This window comes from Sinohyriopsis cumingii, chromosome 8, assembly GCF_028554795.1.
Source record: "Sinohyriopsis cumingii isolate HCF-2022 chromosome 8, ASM2855479v2, whole genome shotgun sequence".
NCBI lineage: Eukaryota > Metazoa > Mollusca > Bivalvia > Unionida > Unionidae > Sinohyriopsis > Sinohyriopsis cumingii.
The window spans coordinates 56361964-56377203 of NC_142968.1; the positions used below are offsets into that span (position 1 = coordinate 56361964).

The 15240-nt window shown below is 34.4% G+C and overlaps 1 protein-coding gene across 3 annotated transcripts in view; it reads left to right on the plus strand.

Moving 5' to 3' along the window:
- The window catches only part of LOC149793579 (uncharacterized), a 103466-nt gene that overhangs the window by 25970 nt on the left and 62256 nt on the right, over positions 1–15240 (plus strand). For all 3 annotated transcript variants that reach the window (XR_016422852.1, XM_089967532.1, XM_089967533.1), the window contains exons 5-8: positions 2353–2483; positions 2871–3015; positions 9123–9248; positions 14195–14263. Coding sequence is in view for 2 of the 3 variants with exons in the window: in XM_089967532.1 (XP_089823658.1) it covers positions 2353–2483; positions 2871–3015; positions 9123–9248; positions 14195–14263 (471 nt within the window). In the remaining variant the exon portion in view is untranslated. The remainder of the gene's footprint in view (positions 1–2352; positions 2484–2870; positions 3016–9122; positions 9249–14194; positions 14264–15240) is intronic.

The following is a 15240-nucleotide window of genomic DNA, read 5'->3' on the forward strand; positions in this document are numbered from 1 at the left end:
TCAAATTACTTGGATTCAAAAGGATTAATTCTTTTTTCCTGGAAAATATTTACGCTCATGTGACATTCTTAATCAAAGTCAGTTCTTACAAAAAAATTTATTCAGATTTCCAAAAGTGGAGTGATAATTATTGTTTCTACAAGGAACTGTAGACTTCAACACTACAGATTACAGCATACGTCATTGTCTTCCATCTTGGATTCTTCTTTGGGACTTGAACTTGAAATCATTAGAACATTTTGTTATTAGGACTTAAAAAATTTTATTCATGGATTATTCTTGGAATATTTTTGGATTTGATTCTTAAAACACGTAAGTTCATATTTTGTCATTATTACAGAATTATTCCAGTGAAATAAAATATATTTTTCAAAGCTTGTTGTATTCGCTCTTTCTTGTGTTTCTGTTTATTTAAGCCTAAACACATAACATAAGACCCTTTCATTATGGTGCCCTTGACATGATACTAAGATCCATGTTTATTTGGATTTAAGTAATTTAAAATATTACATTTAGTATTACTTGCCATTAGTGTGAAGTGTCCATCAGTGTTGTTTACACATGGATGTTTAGTAATAATTATATTCTCCATTTTTGTGTAAGTCTGAACTACTATCGGTTGTGTTATATTATGATTTTGCTGTACACTGTGCTTGATGAAATAACAATTATGATTTGATTTATATTTGCCATTTTCATCAGCTAGGTCTTATTCCCCAAGTAATATTTCTTTTATTTTCTCCCAGTGCAGAGCACATAACTTGTAATGACAGGACTCACTTTGTTTTCGTATGATGGAGCCACAAATACTTGCTTAGTGCAAAGTAGTCCTATATCTGGTTAACAGTATATTTGAACTTCCTTTGATCATGCTTTACAGTTGAAACCTATACTGCTGCACCATATAATTTAATAGATTTCAGAGAATGTAGTCCCAAAGTGTCATTTACAGAGCCCCAGCTGTTTGATTGTTTGAATTTATTTTCAAATTACAATGAATACTATTAAAAAGAAATGAAGGTCAGCTTCTATAGGTCAGCCTACTTTGTATATACATAAATTAGCATACTTAAAAGAATCCAAATTCAGCTTGAGGGAGGTGGCTTGCATTGTAAATAAATTAACCTTTGTATCTTATAACCCAAGTTGAAACAGTGAGTTTATTTCTCTTTACCAGCTGTGTTTAGATACCAGCCAATTATTTATTATTTGCCACCTTGTCATGATAATTGATACAAATAGGCATTGATGTCTGCAGCATACTATAGCATACATAGCATTAATTAATACTTTTGTAACCTATGCTAGCAAAAATATTGTCATTTACATTCACAGTCAATGTATTTAATAATTATTTTTTTGAGGGGCAAAATATATTATATTGTTAATCTGGATACAATACACTCTTGGTTATTTTGCACCATGCACAAAGTCATGCATGAATTGCTGGTGTCTGGAAGTTATTATTTCTCTCTCTCTCTCTTATTTGTGATTTCATTGGATCAAATTTTCATCTTGATAACATTTCAAAACCCTTGAGGAGAATTAACACAATTCTTTTATTTATCTTCTCATCGATGAACATTTCAATGTATTTACTCAACATAAGCGATACACAGTATAGCTATGTAAGCTACATGAAGGTGCTCAATTTCTCATAGAGGATATGTTTCATTTACATATAAATTGCTTATGAAGAACAAAACTTAAAAGTAAGACCAGTACAATGTTAGTTTCCTACAGTTTATAATCAAACAAGTGTTCTATTTACTTTATTGGATCCTGTGGTGGCAGTGAGGGGCATGTTCAACACAATTAGTCTTGTGTCTTTAAGTTCTGGAATATATGATCCTGGTAACAAAACATTTATCCCTAAGTTATGGGACAGGAAAAATATCATATTTTACCCTGTTCTAAGATACCTGGTCAGTACAGTATGCAAGTTATTTTAGTAAATACTTGGTTCACATGAAAGCACCATTGTGATGAGAAAAAAAAAAGGAAATGGAAGTTATTGCAGATATTTGCAGTTTTAATATTTGAAGGTTTCAGATTCCAGATATAGCTTCTAGTAATGGGAATGGGGTTCAAAGGTAATATTCTTGTAGGCAATACAGACTCTTCCTTGTAACTTGAATTAACAGATATTGGCAGGATGGTGGTGAGTAATCATATTTTAGATGATTTCCATCAGAATGAGAGGTTTGTGGATGACAAATGAAGGCTTCTTATCCCAAATACTGCCCTGGGGTTGGATGTACCAGAATAAAGGTGTGGATAGTTGCAACTGCTTTTACCTCTAGCTTAACTTTTATGAAATTGAGATTTTAATCATGTATTGTCTTTTTACAGAATCACCAACATACCAGTGTAAACCAAGTATAACAAATCATTCTGAGAATCTTATATTTTGTTCAACAAATTCATGTGGAGGAATACAGGTGTCAACTGAATGGAGAATTTCAGGAAAATCAGACCCTGTGGTATGTTTTCAAAATGTTTGAAGGGATTACCATATAGCACAACATATTTTATAATTGATACTAATAGAATTCAGACAATGCAATTTGCACCAAAATGAAATATTTTGATTAGTCCTTTTAAATTTTAATCAATCAAACTAACGACAATTTAAGTAAATTAATTATTCCAATTGCAGAATTTTAGCATGAAAGATAACTTGCATTCATCTTTTGTCATAAATCAAACAAACCTGGTCTGTATAATCAAAAGACTGTTCTATAGTTACGAGTTAATACATCTTTCTTTTCTATTATTATTTAATTATCCCTCTATAATGATATTGCTATAGAAGCAAAATGATGAATTATTTATAGCTGGAGTGTATTATTATGAATACTTCTTTACAGAGCAATGAAAGTTACCTGAAAATCAATTCTTCATGGAATGCTGAACTTGTATCTTGCTGCCTACGTAGACCAGATATGCAGTGTCAGAATGGCGATTTTGAGTTTTGTGCATCGACTACCATATTTTTTGCAAAGGACAAACATGGTAGTGAAATTAATGTTGTTACAGTAGAAAGCATCTGACCTCATTTACATCAGACTTTCCTCTTAGAAAATCTGCTACAGTATGCCAAGTCCTGAAAAAAAAGTTTAAATCGGGGTATGAATAAAGTAAGATCAAAATTTAACCCCATACCTGATTTATTGTTGCTGATAAAGCAGTTGATTCCAAGGTAAAATTGGCTGTTCATAAGTCATATTCCTCAGACTGCTGTGGACATTATCTCATCCTTTCAGGTTGAAGCATCACTACTTTTTTCCACTTCGACAACCATTGAAAAGAGTCCAAGAAGCAAATGTACTTTCTTTATAAAGTATAATGAAGAGATTGATCCCACTTTCTTTGGCTCAGCCAGAAAATAATTTTACTTTAGCATTGTGTCTTGCTCCATGCTCTGGATGCCCTGATTGAAACTGTTGTTGAGGAACCCCATTTACTGTATTATTTCCCAGTTAATTCATTGCAGTCAATTTTCCAAGTCCAAGACATCATTTAGTTGTTGTTTGTTTGTCTTGTTATGTCTTTCTTGGGAGGCAACCTGATTGGAAAATATGTAACTAGATCTGGGAACCATGCCTATCTGGGCCATATGAAGGCTATTAAAATCTTTTCTTTTCTCCTCTTTTAATATCTAAGGAAGGAGGGATATTAGAGGAGAGTCATAAGCTTGCATTTCTCTTAGCAATTATTCTACTGAGATGCCAGCTCATAAGCAAGCCTATTGGGAATTGTAGCATAAACATTTTGGAATCAAGGCAGCCTATTCTGAAATGGATAACATTTTTGTTAAAGGTCAAAAACATCCACGGTCTACAATTACACCACAACTTCCTAAGAGTCTATACATGCCTTCAGTAGTAATAATTAAGGTGCTGTGAAAATCTTTATCCATTTATCAAATTACAGAACCTTGAATTTCTTCACCAATTTTGTTCAAAACCAATAACCATAAACAGTTTGTGTCACAAATTATCTGCATGTTTCTTTTCTCTTCATCACTGATACAATTTTTCACATATTTAGTCTAATTGATGAGGTTCTTGTTAGGTGTCCTGTGTCTACATAAAAAAAAGAAAAACTTCTGTTCAAGATTTTAGCATATTAAATTATTTATTTCTAGAATTTCTTAAATCTAATCAATGGTTGGCATCATTATGGCAATTGAATCTATTTTTATTTGGAACTGCAGCAGTATACACCAAAAGATGGTTGATCACATTAATTGCAAATAAATCAGGGTTACACTGTCCACAGTAATGCACAACATACATGTGACAGAACTTGGACAGCAAATCAGTAGATTGACTAATTTCAATCGTTAGATTGGCTTAAAAAATTAATACATTTTATCAGCATAATACATTTTATAAATTTTATGTGCTGTAAAGGAGTGAACAGAAAACAAATGGAATTTTGTATATGGTCTGTGTACTTTTCCTTATAATAAAACATTCAGCAAGTTTTGAACATGAATCAGATTTGGATAGAAAATTTAGCAATAATAATGAATGAATAACAGTGTATTAAATAAAAAAGGGTGAGTTTTATATCAAAGTTCACTGCAAAGATTTCTTTTACAAAATCTTTAAACATTTTTAGTTTCCTCACAAGATAACTGACTTGTGACCACTAATGACATTGTGATTACACCGCTCCCTTGATAATTCGTAATAATTAGCAAACCTGCTTATAATGCAGGGGCAGGTGTAGATCCCATTTTTTATGATGCCAAAAGAATTTATCCTTGTTTGTTGAATGTGAAGAAAATCATGATCAAAATTGGCAAACAAAACCCCGATATATTGTTCATTTTATCATCCAAAATGGTGATTAGTGTCGGTAAATTTGATTCAGCATCATGAAATTCTCAACTTACAATAAGTAGTTCTATATTTTGTTATATTTTCCTTACCAAAAATGTCATTTGACTGTAAATTAATTCTTTAAAAAGAAATTATCAGTGAAAATGTGAATAATGCTTACCAGTTGCAACACTTTTTGAAATAAACAGAAGGAAATAAGTTTTGTCATGTGAAATTTATGTTTTAGTGTCAGTAATAACTTACCTGTCACTATTGTTAAGCTTTACCATGGAAAGACCTTGTCTGTGCTAGTTGCACCAACTCCGTGTTCTAGAGAGTTCTTAGAACATGTGCATCAACCCAATCTCATCAGCCCGTGCTCTATGGAGCATCGTCATTCTTTCTGGATGACCACTGATTTGACGTATGGAACACTATTAAGAGGAAATGTCTAGAAGTGTAACGGTTCTATGCTAATAATAAGGACTTGGTCATTAATGTGTTTTATAGTGAACTTTAAGCCTGTCAGTGCTTATCAAATTTGTAAAAATTTATAAAACATTGATAATTTTCATCATGTGTGGTTTTCATGAGCAACCCTTCCCCTCCTAGCATGAAGGGCATAAGACATTGTGTTAGCAATAAGTACTCACTAATTTGGATTATCCAAAATCATCCATATTACAACAGTTTTACAATATGGGGGTCCATATATTGCTGTGATTGTTGTTTATTAATAAAATAATGTGGTCACAACATGGAATCTCATAACAGGGACAGAATGCTTTTAGACATGCTTCAGGGCTAGGAAATCAGTCTGATGTCCCTTACTTTTCTCATGTTCCTTTTCAATCTTTTTGTATATGTAACTTCCTTCATAAGGGAGAGAACAGCCTCTACCATGGATGTCGTCAGTGTGGCCATCGGCATGTATTGGTAATAGGTCTGATGACCATCACAATTTCTGCAAGTAAGGTCAGTAGTCTCTCTGATGGTTAGTGAGGTTGCAAAAAGCTGAGCAAAAGGTCAAGAAGTAGCAAGACAGAATAAAGAGTGGTCTGTCCCCTTTGCTACATTGAGACTCTTAATATCAGTCTCAAGCTATAAGGTCCATTCACCTGCCTGGCTGTTGAAATCACCTCACTTGGATGATGAAGCTTCTCAAGTCGGCATTTCAGTGGGTTCATTTTCTTACCTATCCTTTAATTCCTTGAAGGCTAAAGAGTCAAAGACAAGGTCATTAGTGACTATAGTTTCCTTCATTTTACTGGAGAAAGAATTATTATCACATATTGCCTTGTACAACTGTTAGAGGCTGTGGTGAAGACTTCATGACACACATCGTCTATGGCGATAGCTTTGTCAGACGTAGCATTGGACTTTTCAGAGTTTTTGCTTGAACATTGCAACAGTCTTCTGAGGGTTGCACCCATAGATTCAGAGTCCTTATTTTATGGTCTCATTCCCATTATTGCCTCTCAGGACTTTAGCGACCAACAATGTAGGGTACTTGCATCAGATGCTAGACTGTTGAAACCAGCCTGGTTCTACACATATTCAGCCACAATGTATACTAAAAACATAGTACACAACCACAACAGCAAAGTAGCTAACCCTCCTATAATAATGCTCCACAAATGGGGCAAAGTAGGAAAGAGGTTGTCCCTAGGGACATATCACCTTTCCTGCAGTGCATACCTCTTTTAATACAGTTAGGTGCTCAGTTGACCCCCTTTTTTGAGGCTTGGTCAAGCATAATGAAAAAAAAAACAGTAAGTCCTTCCTATTGTGAAGGAGGATTTACATCTACATTTGATAGAACTCCATCCTCTTTCAAAGATGCCCATCTTCTTCCATCAATCGAGCCTTTTTTCAAGTTAAAGGAAGATGTGCATTCCTTTCTTTGGAAGGGGGCAGTGGAGAGGGTTCAAAATATCCAGTCACCAGCTTTCTAATCCTGGTTATTTCTGGTTCCCAAAAAGGGCAGAAAATTGAGGCTTATTATCAACCTTTCCCACCTAAACAAAGTCTGCAGGCAGATACTTTCAAGATGGAAATTGCAACTTTAGTTCAGAACGCTATCAAACCAGCTGAGTGGGCAGTTGTTCTGTCGATCTTCAGGATGCATTCTTCCAGATATTAGTTTTTCCTCCCCACAGGAATAATTTCGGTTCTAGATCGGACAGGAAGTATTTTAATTCCAAGACATGCTGATCAGTCTAACCTCAGCATCCAGTATCTCTACCAGAGTCATGGGAATAATAGTTGTGCACACAAGACATTTGGGGATTCTTTTAATCCAGTATTTTGCAACTGGCTGATAAAAAACACAAACATTCATTATGTAGCTACATGACCCTCGCTTGGTCTGTGGTGAGACAATTGGGACAGATTTCAAATGCGGAGAAATCAGAATTTGTTTTATCTCAAGCTGTCTTGTAAATAGGAATGAATTTCCTTACCTCCCTGGGTGGAGTTCATGCCCCCTCCCCAGAGGATACCAAAATTCATGGAACTTTTAATGATGTTACAGACTAAGAGTTCGTGGTTGTGTCATCTGTATTCTCCCTCCTGGGAACCTTGAGTTCCACATCTTACTTGACATCTCAAGGGAGACATCAATTATGTCCTCTTCAGTTTCTCCTGTTGGTGGTGTGGAAACCCCACAGGGATTCCCTTTCAGTTCACATTTCTTAAGTAACTTGAAGTGGTGGTAAAAATAGGATACATTTCTGAGAGGAGTTCTCCTGAATTTCCCAGAATCCAACTCCTGTCTGTAAACCAACATAATGGGGAGCTCGTTTAGAGCCAGAAGGAGTACTTCTCCATGGCTATTGGTCATGGAAGACAGCCTCCTCCACAAAAACAATCTAGAAATGTAAGTTGGACTCTTCACCCTAAAGGGTGCTTAGAACACATCAAAGGGGCATTGCATCATGATCTCAGACAACTCGTACTCCTTCTCTCTGCATGTAAGTCTGGAACCTTCTTTGTTGGGTGCAGAGAAAAGGGATTATACTCAGAGTTATCACATTCCAAGGAACAAAACCTTCTGGCAGATAAGGCATTCGGTACAGGACAGACAAGTTAGCCCTAAACAGTTGAAAAGTCATTGTTCAGTCTATAATACAAAGTTCTGGTGGACTTGTTTGTGACAAAACTCAGCAACAAGCTTGCATTTCCTATCACCACAAGCCCTGACCAGGCAGCCTTTGCAGTGGACGCCTTCAGTTTAAATTGGGATCAACCATCTGCTGATGTTGTCCACCCTTCCACTTGATTCCAAAGGGATTGCACAAGATCAGGAGGTCCACCAAATTGATCTTCCTGATTGCACATCTGTGGCCTCAAAGGTCTTGGTTCAATGACTTACTCACTCAGTTGATCAGCACACCAAAGGTATTACATCCATGGAGCATTCTTCTCTCACAACATACCAGGTCTGTTGATGTTCTACATTTAATTCCAATGATCAAAATTGGCAAATGTTATGTGATTGGTCTGCTGGGGAATGCGTTAATCCTTGCCGACTCTATCTTGTTGCAGTAATAGATTTTCTTCTCTTCCTTTTTGTGGAGAGATCTTGTTCAGCCTACTAGCGAAAAAACAAGACCCTGATAAGGAATGATGTCAGAAGTTAGAAATCATTAAATTTGCTGTTAGTAAGATCCTGTGTGTTACTTTGGTCAAGTTAGTTATCATGTGGATTAGAGAGTCGATAGGCACAAATCTTACTGATCTTTATGATATCATTACCATATGCAGGTAATTCACTTTTCATGATCAGAATTCAGACTTATAATTCTATAACACACAACACAGCAGAACATACTATTTCAGTGAAAACTTGCATTTTTCTATTATAACAGTTGATTGCCAGTAGTTTCATATTGCTGCATTTACCAACAGATGATAGTTTAAAGCCAGTAATATTCACTCGAAATTAGTATTTGCTATCTGGCATATGCTTGTTTTTAGAAACTACATATCAGAATAAGATTAGTAAAAACATATTCCTTAATAGCATAACCATTTCTAAATTTATGAACCATTTAAGGCAGCTGTCTGTTTTGTTGTCAAAACCTATGTTCTACTAAATGATCATGAATAGAACTAAATTTTATACAGAGAAAATAGTCTTTAGAAAGAAAAAAATTAAAAAGCATCAAAGAATATAATTATTTTTTGCATCATCACAAAATTGTAAGCATCCTAAAAGTATTAGCCAGTTAGTGAATTATCCATTTATCCATAGTCCTTAGAATTCACACAACATATTTTGTCTTTCAGCTCCAGATTGCAATTATACAGAAAACAGCATGAACCTTATACCAGTAGTTGTAGGTTTAGCCATGATAAATGCAGTTCTCATTGCTGTCATCTGTTTTTGTTGCAGAAGAATGAAATGCAACTTATGTAAGTAATGCTGTTTTATGTATTAACTTAATTCTAACATGCACATGTCAGGAATTCTATACAAACTGAAAAGAACAGCAGAAAAAAAAAACCATGAAAAGTTATAGTCAGTACATTGATCAGAAAATATTTGGCAACTCTGTGCAAATTAGGAAAAGATTTTTATCAACATGCATTTTAAATTAATGCATCAAATATCCGTATAAAACTGATAAAGTTTCGGTCAGTCTTTTGTTTGCAAAAACCATCATTTTTTTAACAACTTTGTTATTTATATAGTAAATCTCTTTTGTAAAGTTTACTAGGTAAGTGTTCACTAATTCAGAGGAAGCAACTGCTTATATATATATATATATATATATATATATATATATATATATATATATATATATATATATATCCTTGGGAACAATGTTTACTGTGATAGTTTCTCTTGTGAATCAACCAAAAATTCAAAATCTTATGAAGTAACAGTTTCTGTTAAAGTAATCATAGTTTAAAAATTAATATCTCTGTTGATATGATATGTATTAAGGCACCTAGAAAGTTTCATGCTGGTCAAGTGCGCTAGGTAAACTAGGTTGCATTATATCCTTTCTTGCCAATGAAGAAGGCTTGATGAATAATGTTTCAATAGTTTCTTTTGTTTGCAAATAAAGAATTCTGGTAGCAGCAGTTCTGCTGTTGGTTTTTCCTTTGTTTTTAACATTTGTCTCATCATGTACATGTGACCACTCCAGTGGCCTAAGTAGTTAGAGCGTCTACCTCATGTGGGAGGTCATGGGTTCGAACCCTGGCCGAGTCATACCAAAGATTTATAAAAATGGTAATAAAAGCTGCCTCACTAGACACTCAGCATTAGGAGGTTAGTGTTAGGACTGGCTGGCCTGGTGTCAGTATAATGTGTCTGGGTGGGACATGATGCTAAATGTTTGTGGCATGATGCCTCAGAGCTAGACATCACTAAGAACTGCCACAGTGCAATCGTAGCGATATGACTGAAATTTTTTAAAGCTACATTAAAAATCAAAATATCACAAACACACATACACACGCACACGTACATGTGCTGTCACTGATGATAAATGTGTATAGTACCCACATAGCCATATTGATTAGCTCAAAATTATATAATTCATTTAATTTCTGCAAACTCTGGGAAAGTTCAACAGTTTACTATTTGAATGGAAATGAGGCATTGACAAAATAAATTGATTAAAACTGTTAGTGTAAGTCATTGCTAGAAATTAACTTTGAACCATAACCATGACACAATGTATATTGGTAATAATGATGTAACTGCTAGTTGGAGCAAGTTCTAGTATGGAGTTTATGTCACAACATAAAGATTGCCTGTGGCATTGGAATGGCTTGCTGAAATAATATAAGTTATTCAAATTTGTTCACATCGTAAAATATGAACATTTTCTTTCAAAACATACCTGAAACAATCTTAACCTTGCAAATCAAAATATGGGAAGGATTCACCCCTAATATGTAAACAAGTCAAATGACTTGGGCTGCTTCAGGACTTTAAACACAGAACGTGGCTATTTTTAATGCTATTATAGATCTGTTGACCGAACTGACACTGCCCGTATTACAAATAAGGGGAAATGAGCCACATAATTATACTAAGATGACAAGAACGTGTGAAACTCACACCTCAGAGATAATAACTGCATTGTTAGAGGACTGCATGATTCTGAGTTATGTTGCATGTCTGCTTGTTTTGCTGCCTATTGACAACACCATCACTTTTAATTCACACAGTAATTGGTGTCATGAGTGTGGCTTCATGGTCTAATGATCATCTACATGTTTCCTGTCAGTTGTTTACTGTTCTTGATTGTAGGCAAAATGTTACTTTGTTCAGCATGAATTCTTTCTGTTGTCAGCTTCAAAAGTGCACTTAATGTCCAGAAATGTTATGTACTATTTAAAAGCTATAACAAATATTAGAAATATGTTGTTTGTAAAATTGAAAGTTCTGAATGTTACAGGGTTCCCATGCTACCGGGAAATTGGAGAAAGAGTCGGGAGAAATGAAAATTGTTTTCCTGACTGTGAAAAGTCCTTGAATTTTGCAAATATTGATGAAAATCAGGAAACACCTGGGAATTTTTTGCTACCACGTCACGTCTGAAATAATTACATAATTGAGTAGTAACTGAAGAGATCATGAGTTAAATTTATCGAGTTCTAATCAGAATATTAGGAGGTTATGGTATGGATAATTTGGGTGCTTGCCATAAACATATTTGTTGGGATAATCCAAACACTCAGTGGATTAGATTCATCTATTAGACTTTTTTTGTCATCAGAGACAGCTCGATATCCACATCTTTCCTGAGAGGGAAGGTATGAAAACCAGTCTTGCATCACAAGAGGCCAATATGGTGGCGGCAAAGCATAGCTGCTTAGCGGATGGCCTAGCAAACCAAAGCGTTGTTAAATTGAGTCATACCTCCATGAAATCAATATGAAAAGTATTTGCTTTCTCTCAGAAATTGCGAGTATTAAAATCAGAAGATAAAACTATGGCTTTGATGAAATTTGAGCTGGTACTCTCGATTTTCATTGCTTTATAGTGCACAAGTACAGAAATCTCACAACCAACATTTTTAAATGTTGTAGAAAATAATATTAAATGAAAGTCATATACTGCTAACTGATTGTAATAAAACTACAACATTGAAAGAACACAAAATTCTCTACATTTATTCCGAGAACAACTTCTGGAGTTTTGTTGTATGATGTGACTGCCACATTGACATGCGCTGTCTGCTTGATGAATCAGACTGGCCGATTGCTGCAGCAGTCAAAGGTTTCTTGTCTTTGTTATCGAAATCAGTATGTTTAGAATTCTAGTTTACAGTTTTTACAGAAGGTATCTGACTTTCATTTAATATAATTGAATTTTTTTCCAACATTGCTCTTGATATCACGTGACTATTGGACTTCCAATATTATTGTTGGAGATTTGTGAAGTCATGTGACTAGTTATGCAGATGGCGAGTACCGGGTCAGGTTTTGTTTATGCTATAGTTTCTTTTGGTCTGTCAGAGGATTAAGGACATAACGATTATAATATTTGCCATACTTGCCATATTTTAGAAAACAAATCATTTTCCTATCGATTATATGAAGGTATGATTCAATATAATATAGTTTAAATTTGATAGGCATGGTGGTTGGTGACTACCATATGCCACCACTGCATGGTGGTGGCAAATTCCAAATTTTCAATATGCAATTGCTTTAACCCTACACCCCTACCTATATGTCCAAATGTGAAAATGGGGGTTAGAATTCTTGGAGGAAACCTGGACTAGAAAACAGACTTATGTTCGTTTTAAGCTAAATTTCTTGCCCAAAATGTTGAATCTCTGAGGTGAACTTAGGTGTCAAACTATTATAGTACAAGTTACATGAGTCATGTTTGCACATTTGCTCATTTTAAATTAAATATAAAATGTTCTTTTAAAATTTAACTCATTTAGTTTCATTAACCAAAGCCTATTCAGTCCTGATTATCGAATGCTCTACACCTTACCTGTCACCAAGAAACTTCCAGATGAAAATTATCTATGGCTATGGACTTTTCCAATTGTGGCCATGTACTAACTTGGGTCAAAATAAGAGCGCTTTGAGTGGAATCATCACAGTCGAGGGTTGTACAAATTTATTGATCAATATTCGCAGCTTTCATTGTAACATCACAGTGCATGACATGTATTCTGGATTGTACTGGATCACACCTTTAGGATGATTTCATCCCAAAGTGTCTATGTACCTTTACATTGATTTTGCCTTATGCACCTATTGGGGCGTCTGAATAATGACCTTCCAAAAGGATATGGATGTATACAAATCCAAATGAATTAAATCTTGCCACTTAAAGGTATATAGAATCAAATTAAAACAAAAATAACGCCCATAACTGAAATAGTCAGTACAAAAATGGTACTAACAGGTGTCTGGCTTGGCATTCAGCATTGAGAGGTTAGTGTTAGGACTGGTTGGCCTGGTGTCAGGATAATGTGACTGGGTGGGACATCATGCTACATGTCTGCAGCATGATGCCCCAGTGCTAGACATCACTATAAACTGGCACGTTGCAGACATCATAGCGATATCACTGAAAAATTGTTAAACGTATGTTAAAAATCAAAATCACATCACATCACATGATCATCTTTTCTGACTTATATGTTTTGGAGAGTCTGGAAAGTGGAACATCTCTAGATCTAGAAAAAGCATGTTTTATAATCCTATATGTTCTTTAATTCCATTCAGTAATGATCACATGTGTACCTTGAAAAAAATAATTTCATCCTGGAAATGACCTGGACATTTATCTTTAGAAAAGCGTATGAACCATGATATTGACATTGATGATAGTAAAAATATATATTGGTATGCAATGTGAATTTCATTTAAACAGTGTTATAGAATCTCATGGTGTTGGTGTCAGAAATGCAATATTAAATGTGAAACAGTTATTTATGCATGTATAGCATCATAAACTTAATAAATTTATTGGATCAAAATACTGCTGTGAAAACCTATACCATATTTAATGAACTGCATCTACAAGAAAGTTTTGAAGACAAAATGGACAGTGTTTTATAACTGAAGTTTACAGCAAGTGAAAAAGATAATTAAGATATACCTCAATGAGCATAGTTTTGCAAATTTTGAATCTTACCACATGTTAAGAAAAAATCATAAAAACAAATTTAGTTGATGTACAGATACTTATATTCACTAAAATGAAAGTGTCTTCGCATCTTTTATTTACTCAGTTTCAATTGACATGTTTTTATTGTATCTGAAAAGTGGTAATCAAGAAGATCCCTAAGTCATTCATGAATAATCAAGATTCAGTCAGTTATCATTGATTAATTTAGTTATAAATAATTTTAAAAATATCGTTTCCTTAGGTGAGCATCAGAATGCAACTCCAGAAGAACAGGACATTGAACTCAAATCAAATCCAAACTTGTTATCAGGTATGTTTATGACCAAACACACTGAAATAAGGTTTTTGACTTGTTGTGGTGACCATTATGTTAAATGTCAAGTGGGTTTCGTGGTTGAAGTATATTATCTCATAGAATATTTATAATGAATGATGTGACACTGAAGTCTGATGCATTTAAAAATTCTGTTTCTTAATGGACTATATATGGGTTTCATTCAATATAGTACTGTCTTTATTGTTTCCATGCTAGTTACCTTCAGTTTCAGCATCATCTGGCATTTGTTTCTTTGGCAAGAATGTAAACATTGGGGATACAACAGCGTAAAATAATTACAAGGTGTTTGCCATTCAGAAATTTTATATTCAGAGGTATATATATGACTTTAGCGAATTGGTTTATTTTGTAAAAACTGCCAAACACAAACAAGTCTCAATCATCAAGGCATCAAAGATCCCTTCCCGAATCAAGTAGCTTAGCGTAGAAGACTAATTCAAGGTGTATTCGTTGTTATGGCCTTGGTCTGGGTATTTGTTCTTACAAGGATCAGCAATGTATTTCCTAGGGGTGAAATATTGAGGGTCAAATAACCATTTGGTTTCAGAACTGGGAGTCAAATAAAAAATTTGGGGGGTCCTAAATGTACTGAAAAATGTTCATCTGACCATACTTTTTCAGCTTGAAATAGGATATTACAACTTGTACAACATACTCTCTGTCCCTCTTTAAAAATACAAATAAACCAACACTCACAGTTGACAAACAAAAGACTTGTCCATTCAAAGAATAATTTTCTTAATTCATTTTCCTTTTAGTTTAAAGTTGTACTTTTATCAGTCTCCTTTTCATCTTTTAGCAGCAGTATTATAGACCAACACATTACATATAAGCCAATACAAAGACCAGATAAATCTTTTTAACCTAATGTACTGCCTGTCATAAAATGTGTATTATCATTGGTTTCATTGTGCTTTGTCCTAGGACACATTTATCATCACAGTCGAGGG